This window comes from Lutjanus erythropterus, chromosome 3 (genome assembly GCF_056507025.1).
Source record: "Lutjanus erythropterus isolate fLutEry1 chromosome 3, fLutEry1.hap2, whole genome shotgun sequence".
NCBI classification, from domain to species: Eukaryota; Metazoa; Chordata; class Actinopteri; order Lutjaniformes; family Lutjanidae; genus Lutjanus; species Lutjanus erythropterus.
The window spans coordinates 40987339-41001731 of NC_139319.1; the positions used below are offsets into that span (position 1 = coordinate 40987339).

Consider the following 14393-nt stretch of genomic DNA (forward strand, 5'->3'; position numbering starts at 1 on the left):
AGAATTTGTGGCCATTTAAACCACATAGACTACAGAAGCTCTCTGAGGCGAAGTCTTTAGCTTTGTGGCCGAGGCAGTTACACCTCCAGCACTTCACAGTGGGGAATTGTTTCACCTGGTGGTCGACGGAGGTGGACTGTCCAGGGTAGATGATGCAGCAGTTGTAAGGGCTGAGGGATATAAAGTTAGGAATCTGAACGAAATGGCCGTTGGTATCTTTATGCATCTTAACTTTGAATTTTCTTATGTTGTACCATATTCCAAATTTGTCAAGAGGCTTACTCATGTGTAGAATGTCACAAAATCTTTTGAGAAGTTCAATATCGTGGTCTGGGACTCTGCCGGTCCAGAACTTCACCACCAAATTGACGATGTCTGATTGAAGAGATGCTACAGCGTCCCAGTCTCTTCATTTAGGGTCACTTCTTTTTCAAGCGTGCCCTTCCAAGAAACACCTGAGAGGAGCTTCCTGTATGAAGCAGAGTTCAAAGTCTCTTTTGTTAGGTAACGTGATTAGAAGTAAACATCAGTGGCATTAATCTAACAGGAGCCCAAAATTGGCCAATTTTGGTGTCACATTTCAGCGTACTGCAGAGGGGAGACATGGTGGTTAGCTGTCCAGCCGGGCATGTATGATGGAGGGAAAACACAATACACTATCTATCTCTCCTCTCTGTCCTCTTCTAGACATCTTCACTCAGTTGCTTTCAGACAAGTTCTGATCTGGATCTCCTATAGTCACAGTTATTTACATCTTTTGGGTACATTAGCGCCACCTACTGTACAACAGCATAAATCAGGGAAAACATGTCTCCTGGAAGTAAAGCAGAAAGTCTTTAACTCATTAAAGGACAAGTTCCTTCAAACTGTTTTGATAACAATCATGGCTGCAGATAAATCAGAGATACATTCATGATTTATTAAATTATATTGAATTTTGACCTCAATAATATTCAGTGTGTTAAAGGTCCATTGTCTGAGATTTACTGCAGTTTATCTGCAGATTATGGCAGAAATGTACCACCATGTTTCTACACTGTAGAAATCTGCAGCAGCTCAGAACAGACAAACCAAACACTGGCTCTGGATGCAGTTTTCACAACCACTGTAGCTTCTCATATTTTCTTAAAAGGTGAGGGTAAGAGGAGGTGTTTGCAAACTGCAAGCTAACCAGCAGATGCCAGTAAATCCTACATGCTGGTGATTTAGACTGACATTTGATCACAGAGACCAAAGTGTGTGTTGGTGGTGCTCCGTTGTGTACAGTTGAGCTCCACCTGTAGTGCAGCCAGTTGCTGCTTTGTGATTGGCTGCAGCTCTGTCTCAGTCTTGTGCGGTGTCTCTGTCCGAGGTTCTGAACTGACACCAGCAGAGCAGGTAGCTGCTGTCTGTGTGCTGCTGCGTGTGCTGTTTGCTTTGTTCTTGAAGGGAACCTGGAGGCAGCAGATACATAAACATGCAGAGAGGGCAGGATGTGCAGCTAATCAGTTTTGGTCCAGATGTAAACTTTGACCATGTGGTTGATAAAGATCAAAGCCAACTTTGTTGTGATCATAATTATCAAGTCAAATTCATTCTTTGCACTTAACCACTCCTAGTTTTAGGAGCAGCGGGCAGCACCTGTATAACGCCTAGGGACAACCTCCGGTTCTGAGCCAGCAGGGTCCAGTGGTACTGACAGGAAAATCAAATGAATACATCTCTTTTGATGGTCAGGAAACAGAGCAGCTGAAAGACACCTGACTGTGATTTGAACCCACAGCCTTCTTGCAGGTTTCTTGACAAACCTCCATACACTGCAGGCTGGATTCTGTTAACAGCGAGGAACAGACAGATAAATCAGCATTATAAACTCTTCTCTAAATGTGTGTAACTATAGAAGCACATTTCTGCCAATATGATGGGGAAAAAAAAGAAGATTCTGAAAATCAATGTAATGAAAAATGTTTGACAAAATAATAGTGTGTAATCTCAAAATAATGACTGAGTATTTCAAAATAATGACTATATAGCTTTCTCAAAATGACATACATAATAAGTCATAATTCTAAAATATATATGTAGTTATTATTTTCAGACATTAAGTCATTCTTTAAGTGATAAAATTCTAACTCAACATTTTAGGGGAGGCCGAGTATTTTGAGTATACTTTAAAAAATATCAATATAAAAACATATGTGCTCTAATTAATAATACAATAGATACATTTTCATCAGTAAGAACAAGTAAGTGGGGACAGTTGTTACAGTGGTTGTGGGCAGTTGAAACACTATTAAAAAAAAAAGTCATATTAACCAACTAAAGTACACCTCAAAATAATCACATTACTGCTGTTGCATATAATAATATTACTTTCTTTAGAATCGTCTGCATTTTAAGTAAAAATTAGGAGCTAGTTCGTTTTAAGGATGTGACCTTGGTTCAAACTGTAAGAATGTGAACTATGAACATCAACTAGTTCATTTTAATCTGTGTGAACTGAACTTTGAGCTCTTTTTAAGTGTGAACTTGCACAACACAGAAAACTGCAGGTTTTCCTTGGGAACCAAAGTGAACATGTCATATCATCTGATCTCAGCTCAGCAGAATCTAAACTGCTGAGTTACTCTGACATTTTTCAATTAAGTCCAAATCCTTACTTTGGACATGAGCAGAAAAACTGTTAACAGTCAGAATTCATCAGTGTGACTGCTCCATTTAAAAACGTGCTCATTAGTAGAACTAATAGTAATAATAATAGAACTAATAGCAGAACTATTAACAGTTTATCTTAATCAAAACTAGAAGAAAACTATGGAAGTCCGTTTCCACCAGTGAAAGAAAAAAAAAATCCCCACAATAAATCAGAATTAGATGATAACGGGATTTTTAAAAGTCAAAATTATGAGATAAAAAGTTTATAAAAAGATCAAAATTGACTTTTTATCTCATAATTTCGACTTTTTGAAACTCAGAATGATGATCTACCTTTGGAATATTTTTTTTCTTTCACTGGCGGAAACGAGCTCCTTCAGAAAAGAGCCGCAGTCAGCAGCTGTGTGTGTGAGATGGGCAGTGTGTTTGCTGCTACCAGAATAACTTGACTTTCTTACAAAGTGATGATCAACAGATGCTTGTTTTTACTTGGAGTCTGTGAACAAACACGTGGAGCAGCTGAAAACGGCTTTTGATGGAGCTCGGATGGATTTTCAAACATTTTAGGAGAGAAATGAGTGAGAAAAGTGTCTGAGCAGCGCTGGACGCGGCGGTGAATGTGTGAGTTTTAGAGGCTCCTCAAAGAAAAAGCAGAGAGCATCAGAGCTCTGCATGACTTCAATATGAAGAGACACAAGTCCACTATCGACTCCTTCACTGTCAGTCTTCAGAACTTGTCCCACATTTAGTCTGGACTCTTTTATCGATGAAGAGAAAACACAAGTGACACGACATTCACACCGCTCAGAGGAGCCACGGGCTGGACTGAGTCTCCACGGTTCTCATGGTGTGTTTAAGTGCAGCCTCCTGCTCTGGATTCTAACAGTTCAGTCAGACCTTCGAGTTATTGTGATTAGGAACACAACATTCAGAGAAAATGGCAGAAGTAGCTCCAGCTCCAGCTCCAGCCGCCGCCCCGACTAAACCAGCCAAGAAGAAGGTTCGCACCCCGAAGAGGACTGGTCCCAGCGTCAGTGAACTCATCGTCAAAGCTGTGTCCGCGTCCAAGGAGCGGAGCGGCGTGTCCACGGCCGCTTTAAAGAAGTTTCTGGCTGCCGGAGGCTACGATGTGGAGAAGAACAAGGCTCGTATCAAGACCGCTATCAAGGGTCTGGTAGCTAAGGGGACTCTGGTCCAGACCAAGGGGACCGGGGCTTCTGGATCTTTTAAGATGAGCAAGAAGGCGGCTGAGCCTAAAAAAGCCAAGAAACCTGCACCTAAGAAACCCGCTTCTACTGCTAAGAAACCCGCCGCTAAGAAGCCCGCAGCTGCTAAAAAACAGGCAAAGAAATCACCAGCTGCTAAGAAGGCCCCAAAGCCTAAGAAGTCCGCGGCCACCAAGAAAGCAGCCCAGAGCCCCAAAAAAGCCAGCAAGGCCACAAAGAAAGTGGCCAAGAAGGCCACTGCAGCTAAAAAGGCACCGTCGCCTAAGAAGACCCCTGCAGCAAAGAAAGTCCCTGCAAAGAAGCAAACAAAGACTAAAGTCAAGAAGGCAGCACCCAAGAAGAAGTGAGCTGTCATCACTTTTGTCAAACTCCCCCCACAAAAGGCTCTTCTAAGAGCCACCACGTCATCATCAAAGAGCTTCCTCCTGTTTTTATTGTTAATGTGAACAATGAATGTGGATATTACAGGACATTAAACTTATCATGAGCCGGTGAACAAATTATTAACCGATCGCTGTCCTAAATACATGCGCGCGCGTATTCACCTTGGAGTAAACTACTAAAGGATGTGGCGTCACATTCATTCAATCTCAAACTTATGTGGAAAAGTTAAAGCAGGTCAAACTATATGTTATATTTCCTGGTCTTTTATTACACGTTATTAATGACGCATCATATTTTAGATACTGTACATTCTCAGCTCGTCTGTACTCGGGACCAGATTCCTTGAATCTTTACCTCCGCAAGTCAAAAGCAGAGGCTGTTTTCATGAACACAGCAGCACGACCCTCACGACTGACAGTTTGGGGATTCTGTAGATTTTCCTCCAAAACCGTATTGTTTGTTTCGTGCCAAGGTTTGAATATGAGAACAGCAGCTCAGGTATCCTGCCAGGAGCTCATAACGACTCTTTCTAGTTGAAGATCCTATTGTCGCCACGTTCCCCATGTTCTCCGTCTGTAATCTCTCATCTCAGTGAAACATCTAATAAGCACCTGCCGTTGAAAGAAAATAATATCAATGTATGTATGGGCTTATTATAAATTATTTGATGCTTTTTATTCAACATGTTTTAGTGGTGACTGTATTATTTAAAGTGTAAACACAGCGCTCTCCGTCATGACGCACTGATAATTCATGACTCTGGCCTGCAGTTTCCCGCAGACCAAACCTGCTGTTGTCTGTTCAGTGCAAAGCAGCTCAAATATTCTGCCATGACTTTAATAAATATTAATATTAATATTCTTTTCTGGTCGTTTTGTACATCTGGCAGTCATGGTGCTCGTCGTGCGTCATTTTATCACCACAGTGATTCATACTTAACCACCTGCAGCTCAAAGCCACCGCAGTGCCTTCAATGTTTGCATGTTGTTTATTTCATGAATTAAGCTCAGAGTCACCAAAATAGCAAACAGTATCAGGCCAGGTCAGTGCACCTTAACAGATACTAAAATAGAACCCTGAGATTTGTTTCAAAGAATTAAAACTTTGGATAAAATCCACCAGGAGTGAAATTATGTGTCTGGAGGAAGTACTCTGGTACTATTATAATACAGGGTTCTTTGTATGTTTTAACTGTTGCCTTATTTATTACTTAATTAAACTATCGAAGGGCTGTGGGTGAAGGAAAAGCACAGGGAGCGCTTCGACTATTTTACTCGATCCACTTCAATGCCCGAAGGAACGTAGGACAACTGAGTACTGACAACAACAGTGACATCTCACATCTAACATCCGCCAATCTTGATCATAACTCATGCGACCTGCACTTTTAAGGTGCGCCACATTATAAAGGTCTAGATTAAACTTAAACAACAGAATACAACTTTAATTACAATTAATCAAATTATGTGGACACAAAATAATGAACAGTGAGAAATAAGACAATCTGCTGAATATATCCTCACAAAATAAAACCTCATCTCACTATTTTTCAAGTAGGGGAGAGTGGAGCATCTTGGCACATGGGTAAGTTCTTGCAGTGGTTAGAGCTGCAACACATGTACAACTTGCTGTTTTGAAGTCATGTCATTAGAAGTGAGAAGAATGGTCACATTCCTTTATGAAAGTATAATAATAATGATAATAATAAAATAAACTGCACCATTTATGTAATAAACCTTCATTAAATTAGTATGTTCAATTGTATTATGTTTTCACAGAATAGCGAAGAGTAAAGGTGTATTTTGATACCTAAATTAAACTCCTGTATTAGAGCTAGTTTGTGATATAGTGAGCAGTGGCACACTCTGAGTAACCCTGAGGTAAGTTATCTCAGTGCAAATAATCATGTCACACTTTGCCCTTGGACACAAAATGATTGAAATACACAGAAGGCAGCATAATAAGCCTTTAAGCCACTAATACATACATATGTATGTATATATATATATATATATATATATATATATATATATCTTTTGTATTAATATTTGCCCCAGCATAGTGAAAATCATTATGCATTCAAGGTGAAATAGTTCGAAGTCTTAGTTTAGATTAAACAAAAAGGGAACTATTTAACAGCACATAAAAAACCCTATAATTTTTAAGTATATATGACAGCCTATATGACACTGCATTGTTTTCTCCAAAGCACTTTGCTTTACTGAAACATGTTCTAAACACAGTTTAGCTTGAATAGTGCCAGAGTGAGAAGTGCCCTTGGTTTGTGCCCTCAGACTGAGAATTGGAACAAGAGGCCTTGGTCTCCCTTCTCTGACACTCCAGAATAGTGATGTGTCGGTCGCGAACGATCCGGATCTTAGAGCCGGCTCTTTGAAGTGAACGACGGAACCGGCTCTTGATTTCGAGCCGATTTGTTTTTTTCTCCTCTTTATTATCTGTTAAAGCCGCACGTGATTGGTCAAGACATGTGTCCACACTGAGTAGAAGGGGGAGGAGTTACAGACACAGCACAGTGATCACAGGAACAGGAGGGAGGGAGACGAGAGAGAACAGACAACACGCTGGAAAGGTGAGAAAATACACTCGTTCAAGATGAACTGAGATCAGGCAGCGGCTGCAGGAGGTGGAGACGAAAATCTGCAGTCTAGTCGGACAGTTTTCAACAGACTTAAGAGAGAATAGAGGAAGAGACACTAACATCCTGTTAGATCACCTGTAGGTTACTTCTAGTCTCCAGACCACGTTCATAGCTGAAGAAATACAGTGTGTTCTTTATCGCTGATAGAAGTTAAAATAGTAGAGATCCTCCTTCTGTCACACGTAACATCTCTTTTATCTGCCTTGTAAAGCACTTTGTTACTGTTATTCTGATAAGTCATATATATAACCTTTATTATTATCAGACACAAAATATCTGCTTGTTGAGATTAAAACGTCATTGCACAACAGAATATATCCAGTGTTAAATATTACAATTACACAGGAAAATTTGTATTTTATACAATGTGGTGTTTGTTGTTAAAATTAATCACTCTGCTGAATTTTGTAGCACTCTCCTCCACGTTGAGTATATAAATAAAGCCATATAAATAATAAACATTTGATATAATGTATGTTTTTTACATTGGTAATTTGTTTTACACACAATGACAATTTTTGGTACTGAATTGATTTAAGCAACAAAAAAATCTGAGGAGCCACTTGGGAGTCGAGAGAACAGGCTCCGTTTAGTGATCCGAGCCAAAACAACTGGCTCTCTAAAAGGAACTGGAATTCCCATCACTACTCCAGAACCACTAGTTTACCTGTCATTCAAATTCAGTGTATTAGATTTAAAAGAAATTGCTCTTTATCAGCAGTGTGTAGCCTGTAAAAGAGTGGGCTGTAAAATTAAAAACTGAAAGATCAACAATGGCAGCACACCATTTGACATAATGCTCAGGGCAGTAAGGCAGGTAAAATAGTTAGTGTACTTAACATTTCTGTACACAATTCTAACAAAAATTGGTGTGTAAAGTGTATTTCAGGTTCTTGTTTACAAGTAAATGGGGGACATCTTGTCATGCAGGGTGTAAAATAGTGTTTCTATAAAGAAACAAAAATATTTAGAAAACAAATGAGACAGTTGAATTGTTGAGTAAGATGTGAGGTAAATCGTGTCAAGATGCCCAGATACCCAGTATTTTAAACAAAAATACAGTTTCATGTTCACGGCCATTAATTTGTTTTGACCAGAGTTAACTTAAATTTCAAATGCAGCATAGTAAGAAAAGAACTCGCTCTTTCTGTGGGGAGTGTGTGGCTCTGAAAAGAGCCGTTTTGGGGTCTGGTTGGGGGTGCAGCGGCTTTACTTCTTGGCGGGCTTCTCGGTCTTCTTGGGCAGCAGAACAGCCTGGATGTTGGGCAGCACGCCGCCCTGAGCGATGGTGACTCCACCCAGGAGTTTGTTGAGCTCCTCGTCGTTGCGGACAGCCAGCTGCAGGTGACGGGGGATGATACGGGTCTTCTTGTTGTCGCGGGCAGCGTTTCCAGCCAACTCCAGGATCTCAGCGGTCAGGTACTCCAGCACAGCCGCCAAGTACACGGGGGCGCCGGCACCCACACGCTCCGCATAGTTGCCCTTCCTCAGCAGCCTGTGAACACGGCCGACTGGGAACTGGAGCCCAGCACGAGAGGAGCGGGTCTTTGCCTTAGCTCTGGCTTTACCACCGGTCTTTCCTCGTCCACTCATAGTCGCGTTCTGAAGTCGAGACTGATAGAAACTGTGGAGGACACAAACGCAGCCCTCTTTTTATGCCCGTGGAGCGCGCGCAAACGCGTCCCGTTAAACCAACCAGAAAAGAGCCTCCAGCAGAGGTCGACCGCTCTGGATTGTGGCGGACTTTTTGAACACATTTCTCTCCAATCAGCAGCGGAGATTCGGGTGGTGGGTCGCCCCTCTAGGCGGTGCTGAGCGCCAAGAGGAGCCTCTCACCAATCAGGAGGCGGAGGTCTGAAGCAGCGTCACTGATCCCAGCCGGTCCCACAGTTTAAGAGCAGCGTGTCTCGTATCTTTACTTTTCATACTTCTGTTGAGAGAAAGAAGGAACGATGGCAAGAACCAAGCAGACCGCTCGTAAATCCACCGGAGGCAAAGCTCCCAGGAAGCAGCTGGCCACCAAGGCTGCCCGTAAGAGCGCCCCGGCCACCGGCGGCGTCAAGAAGCCTCATCGTTACAGGCCCGGTACCGTGGCTCTGAGAGAGATCCGTCGCTACCAGAAATCCACCGAACTGCTCATCCGCAAGCTGCCCTTCCAGCGCCTGGTCAGAGAGATCGCTCAGGATTTCAAGACCGACCTGCGCTTCCAGAGCTCCGCTGTCATGGCTCTGCAGGAGGCCAGCGAGGCTTACCTGGTCGGACTCTTTGAGGACACCAACCTGTGCGCCATCCACGCCAAGAGAGTCACCATCATGCCCAAAGACATCCAGCTGGCCCGTCGCATCCGCGGAGAGAGAGCTTAAACTATCTGCTGCTGCTCCACAAACACAACGGCTCTTTTAAGAGCCACCTCACTTTCTGAAGACACTCTTCCTCTGCTGCTCCAAGCTTTAACACCTTTAATCATACACCTATAATGTTTTTCGTCTAAAATTACATGAATGTGTATCATCGTTCGTTTATATAGCAACTTTATGTTGCCGTAGGGAAAAACTGCGATACGATTTAAATGTGGGTAATATACTCATCACAACCTCTGGTTAGAGTGGTGTGAATTGGCTCCTAAGTCGGTGTGTATAAGCAAAACTAAAATATTTAGAACCAAAATTGTAATTAGTAATTTTTTATTTCACAAAAGCAATGAACAATATCTTGTTTTTACAGTCAACATTATTTTATAAGTGTCTAACATATCAAATATGATACCAACAAAATAAAATTCAGAAACAAAAGAAAGTTCAGAATTTTCTGGCAAATATTTCATGTGTGAGGCTTGACAGGTTTAAAAACCTGCATACAGGGGCACATTTAAGTCATTTGGAGGCCCTGGGCAAAAACCAGTATGAGCCTCCCCCCTCCCATTTTGCTTTACAGTCATAGCCACTGAACAAAAGGAGGCAGCTTTTTTCATTCAACAAGCCACAGAGTTAAAGGGCCCAAACTTATTAGTGTTCAGTAACAAACAAGTACACTTATTAAAGTACTGTACTGGTAAATAACATTTGGGTACTTGAGGTAGTCTGCTTGTTGTATACCAGTCAAAATAAGTGTAAGCCAGTACTGATGGTCTAATGATGAATTCCATTCATAGACCAGCGGAAGAACTGAACAGAAAATAAACACAAGACAAATAGCACATTAGCTTGCTTATCAAATAATGGGACTCTTTTAATTAACTCCTTTAACAACTTACTCTCCCATTTATGTTCATCACTTTTATCACTCTTTTCTCTCTCCATGCTCCGTTCCATCTCTACACTGTTTACCTTTTTTTGAAACTCCTTTTGCTGTATGCATTCAGTGACCTTTCAAGATAAAACTTCCTTTTTCACAGGAAATGGCAATGTAAGAGCATAACAAATACACTTCAAAATAAAACTTTTAACCACAGTGAACGGGGTCATTTGCACTTTATACTTCTACTCTGCTTCGTAGATTCAGATGAACAATGATGGTTTATTATTAAACTACCCTGAAACATCCTGTATAAAGTAGTTTAAATCAGCTCCACATTTACCAGCTGCAATATTAATCTGATGAATACATTCATGTATTAATAACCATAATCCAATTATATGTGATGCAATTTTAGTATTTTGTATTAAGTAATTAATGTGTGGATACTGATTTATCTCTAAATGATTTAGTATTTCAAATTTAATATTTCAACATAATAATTTAGTGTCTTAAAATAATGACTTAGTATTTCAATATAATGATTTAGTATTTCAAAATAATAATTTAAAATGTCAAAAATAATTTTGTCATAAATAAATGATTTAGTATTTCAAATAATGATTTAGTATTTCTAAAATATTAAGTTAGTATCTCAAAATAGTACCTTATATTAATAATTCATGATTTTAAGAAAATGGTTTTGAGAAAATTTTGAGATACTAACTCAGTATTTTTAAATACTAAATCGTTATTTTGAGATAGTGAGTCTATTTCAAGAAAGATTCAGACTGCTATGACTTACAGGATCTTCTTTTAGAAGTATAACGCGGATCTGTGTTTCTAACAGAGTCATGCAGTGCAGTTTATACACGTCTCTAGTTCACCCATAGGCGCCATCTACTGGGAGAAATTGTGTTTTATACCCCCAAAGCTGAAGTTGGGGGCGCAACGACCCCAATTTTGAGTTGTCAAATAACCACAGACGAATAAATTTAATTGACATTTGACTAGAAAAGAAAATCAAATCATAGCATGTTGCTATGTTATTCTTAATATTTAGTTATATGCGGACTGGTGTGTGTTTTGTTGCTCTCATGTGTTACCGGCCGAGGACACTTTAATTAATAAGTTAAGAAGCACAAAGTGCCATGAATTCAAACACCTCTGATCATTAAATATCTGCCACCAGCTCTGTGTAGAAATACTTCAAACTGAGGTACAAGACTGGAGGACTTTCCCGGAAGTTACTATAACCCTTTTTACTGGGATCTACCGTCCGTGTTCGCTGAAGGGTGAAAATGTGCTGCTCTGCTGACTGATGAGCTGAACGCATAAAATAAACATGTAAGTTTTCTATTTTGTTCTCTCTGAAGAGATATTCAACCGAGTTGTTCTGGTACCCTGAATCTGAATATTATATTATATGCAAGACTTGACATTGACCGTCACCACAATATGATACATTTCTGTGGTATGAATAAGTCTAAAATAAGTTGAAGAAGTCCTCCTGTGGTTGACTTTTACTTGAAATGAGATGAAATCCGGTCTAACTTCCCAAAATCAACTTTAACTGATAATAAAGCAGTGATAAATTCAATTATGGATTACCTGTATAGGCATGTGAACATATGTTTTTTTTTCCCATCCAACAGTCTGAAATAAAAAAAATGAAGTTAACAGAAAAAAAAAAAATGTAAATAATTATGTTCGATGGTTAGTAAATGGCATTTTTCTTTAAAAACTCACTTGAATGGTTAATCAATTATTTAAACTGTTGCCAAGTGATTTAATTGTTTCGTCTTTTGTATCAGTTTAGGCTACTTTTAGTTCTAAATCTTTGGAGATTAGATAAACTAGACTGAATAATTCACACATACAACATGAGATCAGTTTATGTGATGTGTGCAAGCCTTGTGAGGCCGTTTAGATAAGAAACTACACTAATGTCAGATTACAGGTCTTAAATCTTTGTATATTTTTGTTGTTGGACATAATTCAGTCAGTCTTGTCAATATATGTTAATACTTTAGTACTTTTACCGCTACACCCATGATATAGGCCTAGTTATATTTTCCAGTATAATGTTCAATTTGAGAATTTATCTACAGTCAGCTAAAGGTCCTTTAAAGTAGTATAGTATAATGTAAGTATAATGTTAGTCACAGACTTGTACTTGTACTGGTGGAACTGCTTCAACTAAATGTGTCTTTGTAAACTGATGATCACAAAATAAATATAGATCTCTGCTTGAAGTTACAGTTTGGTGTGAGGTCTCCTGTAAGGCAAAGATTAGGTTAATAAACAACTTTTTAGCTCATGGTTTTGCAAGTTTGCAAGACTTTGATGACTGACTGTTTGCCACTGTCTAGACAATATGAGTTATGAGATTCAGTATTATGACACCTGTGCCAGTTATAGATACAATAAAATGCATTCTCAAGTTTTGCAAGATTGCCTGCCCCTCCTCATGCCTCACAGTGGTTTGGCCCACTGCCTACCCATATCCACCTGGCTCTTTTCACTGCTGAAATATTAATTTATTATTAATTTTCAGCCCTAAGAGTCATATCAGTCCTCATTCTCATCCAACTCTGAAAGATGAGTAGACTGATAGCACTCTCACATCTGTCCACTTAACATGAAGTTTCAGCCAGCAGCCAAATAGCTTAGCTTAGCTTATCTTAGCACACAGACTGTAAACAGCAGAAAAACAGAAAACATTTGTTTTCCAGGCGTAGTGACTTCCTGGTGTACTTATTGTCAGAAAGGAAGTCAGAAATAGTGCAAAATAGTTGTTTTTACACTTTGGTTTTTGCACAGATGAAACAAAATATAAAATGTATAAATTTATGACCTTTTATATGTGGATTTTTTTTTTTTTTTTACCTCCAGACAGAACCAACCTAGCTGTTTTAACTGTTTCCAGTTTTTGTGCTGAGCTAAGATAACCAGCTGATGGCTACAGCATCATTATTTACTATTTATTTTTATTTTATTTTATTTTTACCTTTTCTTTTTTTCCTGTCACCCAAGTTTTAATAATCATCATTAAAAAGTAACACATGAACTGAAGCGATGCCTTCACTTGGTGTGACTTTCATGACAGTATTATCTCCTCGTGTTTATTATCTTGTTGTGTTGCTGCACATCTGTGGGCTGTGGTGAACAATGTCAGAGTCACTGTGCCGTCTGCTCCCTCTGACTGGCTCACAATACAGGATTACAAGTCCATGCTAGCTGTCAATCTGTGTGGTGTGATCGACATCACACTGAGCGTGCTCCCTCTCATCAAGAAGTCCAGAGGGAAAGTGGTGAACGTTGCCAGTGTGTTTGGACGAATCAGCCCGTTCAGTGGACTGTACTGCGTGTCCAAGTACGAGGCCTTTAATGACAGCCTGCGGTGAGAGATGTAACATGTCTGTGCTGTGCACATTGTTATTCTCATGAGTGTCGTCTTGACCTCCAGTGACCCTCTTTGTGTTTCAGTTGAAACATGGCACCGTTTGGAATCAAGGTGTCTTGCATTGAGCCTGGCTTCTTCAGAACAAAATACAGGGTTACTGAAAATTCACCTGAAGAAGTTCTGGGAGAGACTGCTTCTGGATGTGAAGGACAACTATGGACATGACATCTTTGAGAGATGTAAGTTACTGCACATTTGTTAATAAATCATAATAATATACTGTTCTTGCTTTTATTTTATTGCACAGAGCAATTCACAAACATAGAGGAGCTGATCTTGTTGAGTGGTGTTAGAGACGTTGCTGGCTGTCTCAAGTCTAAAAGAAAGAAAACTATCAGAAAACATTTAGAATTGAGCAATTTATTCATCAATACTGTTAAACTTTGTCTGAAAAAACACAGCATTTTGTATCGTGAGCCATTTCACATCGTTAATCACATTCTTCAATTACCAAATAGCACTGGTATTTTATTAAAGAACATTTTTTTTTAAGCCTGAGCTTTCTTTCCATTTAAGCAATATTGGGCTCCTGTAACAATAGTATCTGAACACATTGCACATTATCCTACAAACTCACTAAAGTTTAAACAACAGCTAAATCAAACAACAACTAAACTCACTAAATCAAAAATATTTTCAGACTGAGCTGGATCACAGCATCTACAGGTAAACAATACAGCTAATAATTTCAGTGTTAGCAGCAGCAGCCTCCTGTCTTTCCAGGTTAACATTATGGGCGTACAATATGACCTAAAAAATAAATATTTGTTTTTCACGGTGTCCACATATT

The 14393-nt window shown here is 39.6% G+C and overlaps 2 protein-coding genes, 1 long non-coding RNA gene and 1 pseudogene across 3 annotated transcripts in view; 2 read left to right on the top strand and 2 right to left on the bottom strand.

The window, feature by feature from the left end:
• Nucleotides 1–14393, bottom strand: part of LOC146330677 (uncharacterized) — a 215788-nt gene that overhangs the window by 89857 nt on the left and 111538 nt on the right. The gene's annotated exons all lie outside the window — the stretch shown is intronic.
• LOC146330683 (histone H1 pseudogene) lies at nucleotides 3040–4552 on the top strand (annotated as a pseudogene).
• Nucleotides 8063–8496, bottom strand: LOC146330684 (histone H2A-like). The gene has a single exon (XM_084716205.1). The coding sequence runs from the start codon at nucleotides 8494–8496 to the stop codon at nucleotides 8113–8115; it is 384 nt and encodes a 127-aa protein (XP_084572331.1). The 3' UTR covers nucleotides 8063–8112.
• Nucleotides 8845–9313, top strand: LOC146330685 (histone H3). The gene has a single exon (XM_084716204.1). It carries the CDS (start codon nucleotides 8856–8858, stop codon nucleotides 9264–9266), a length of 411 nt encoding a protein of 136 aa, XP_084572330.1. The 5' UTR covers nucleotides 8845–8855; the 3' UTR covers nucleotides 9267–9313.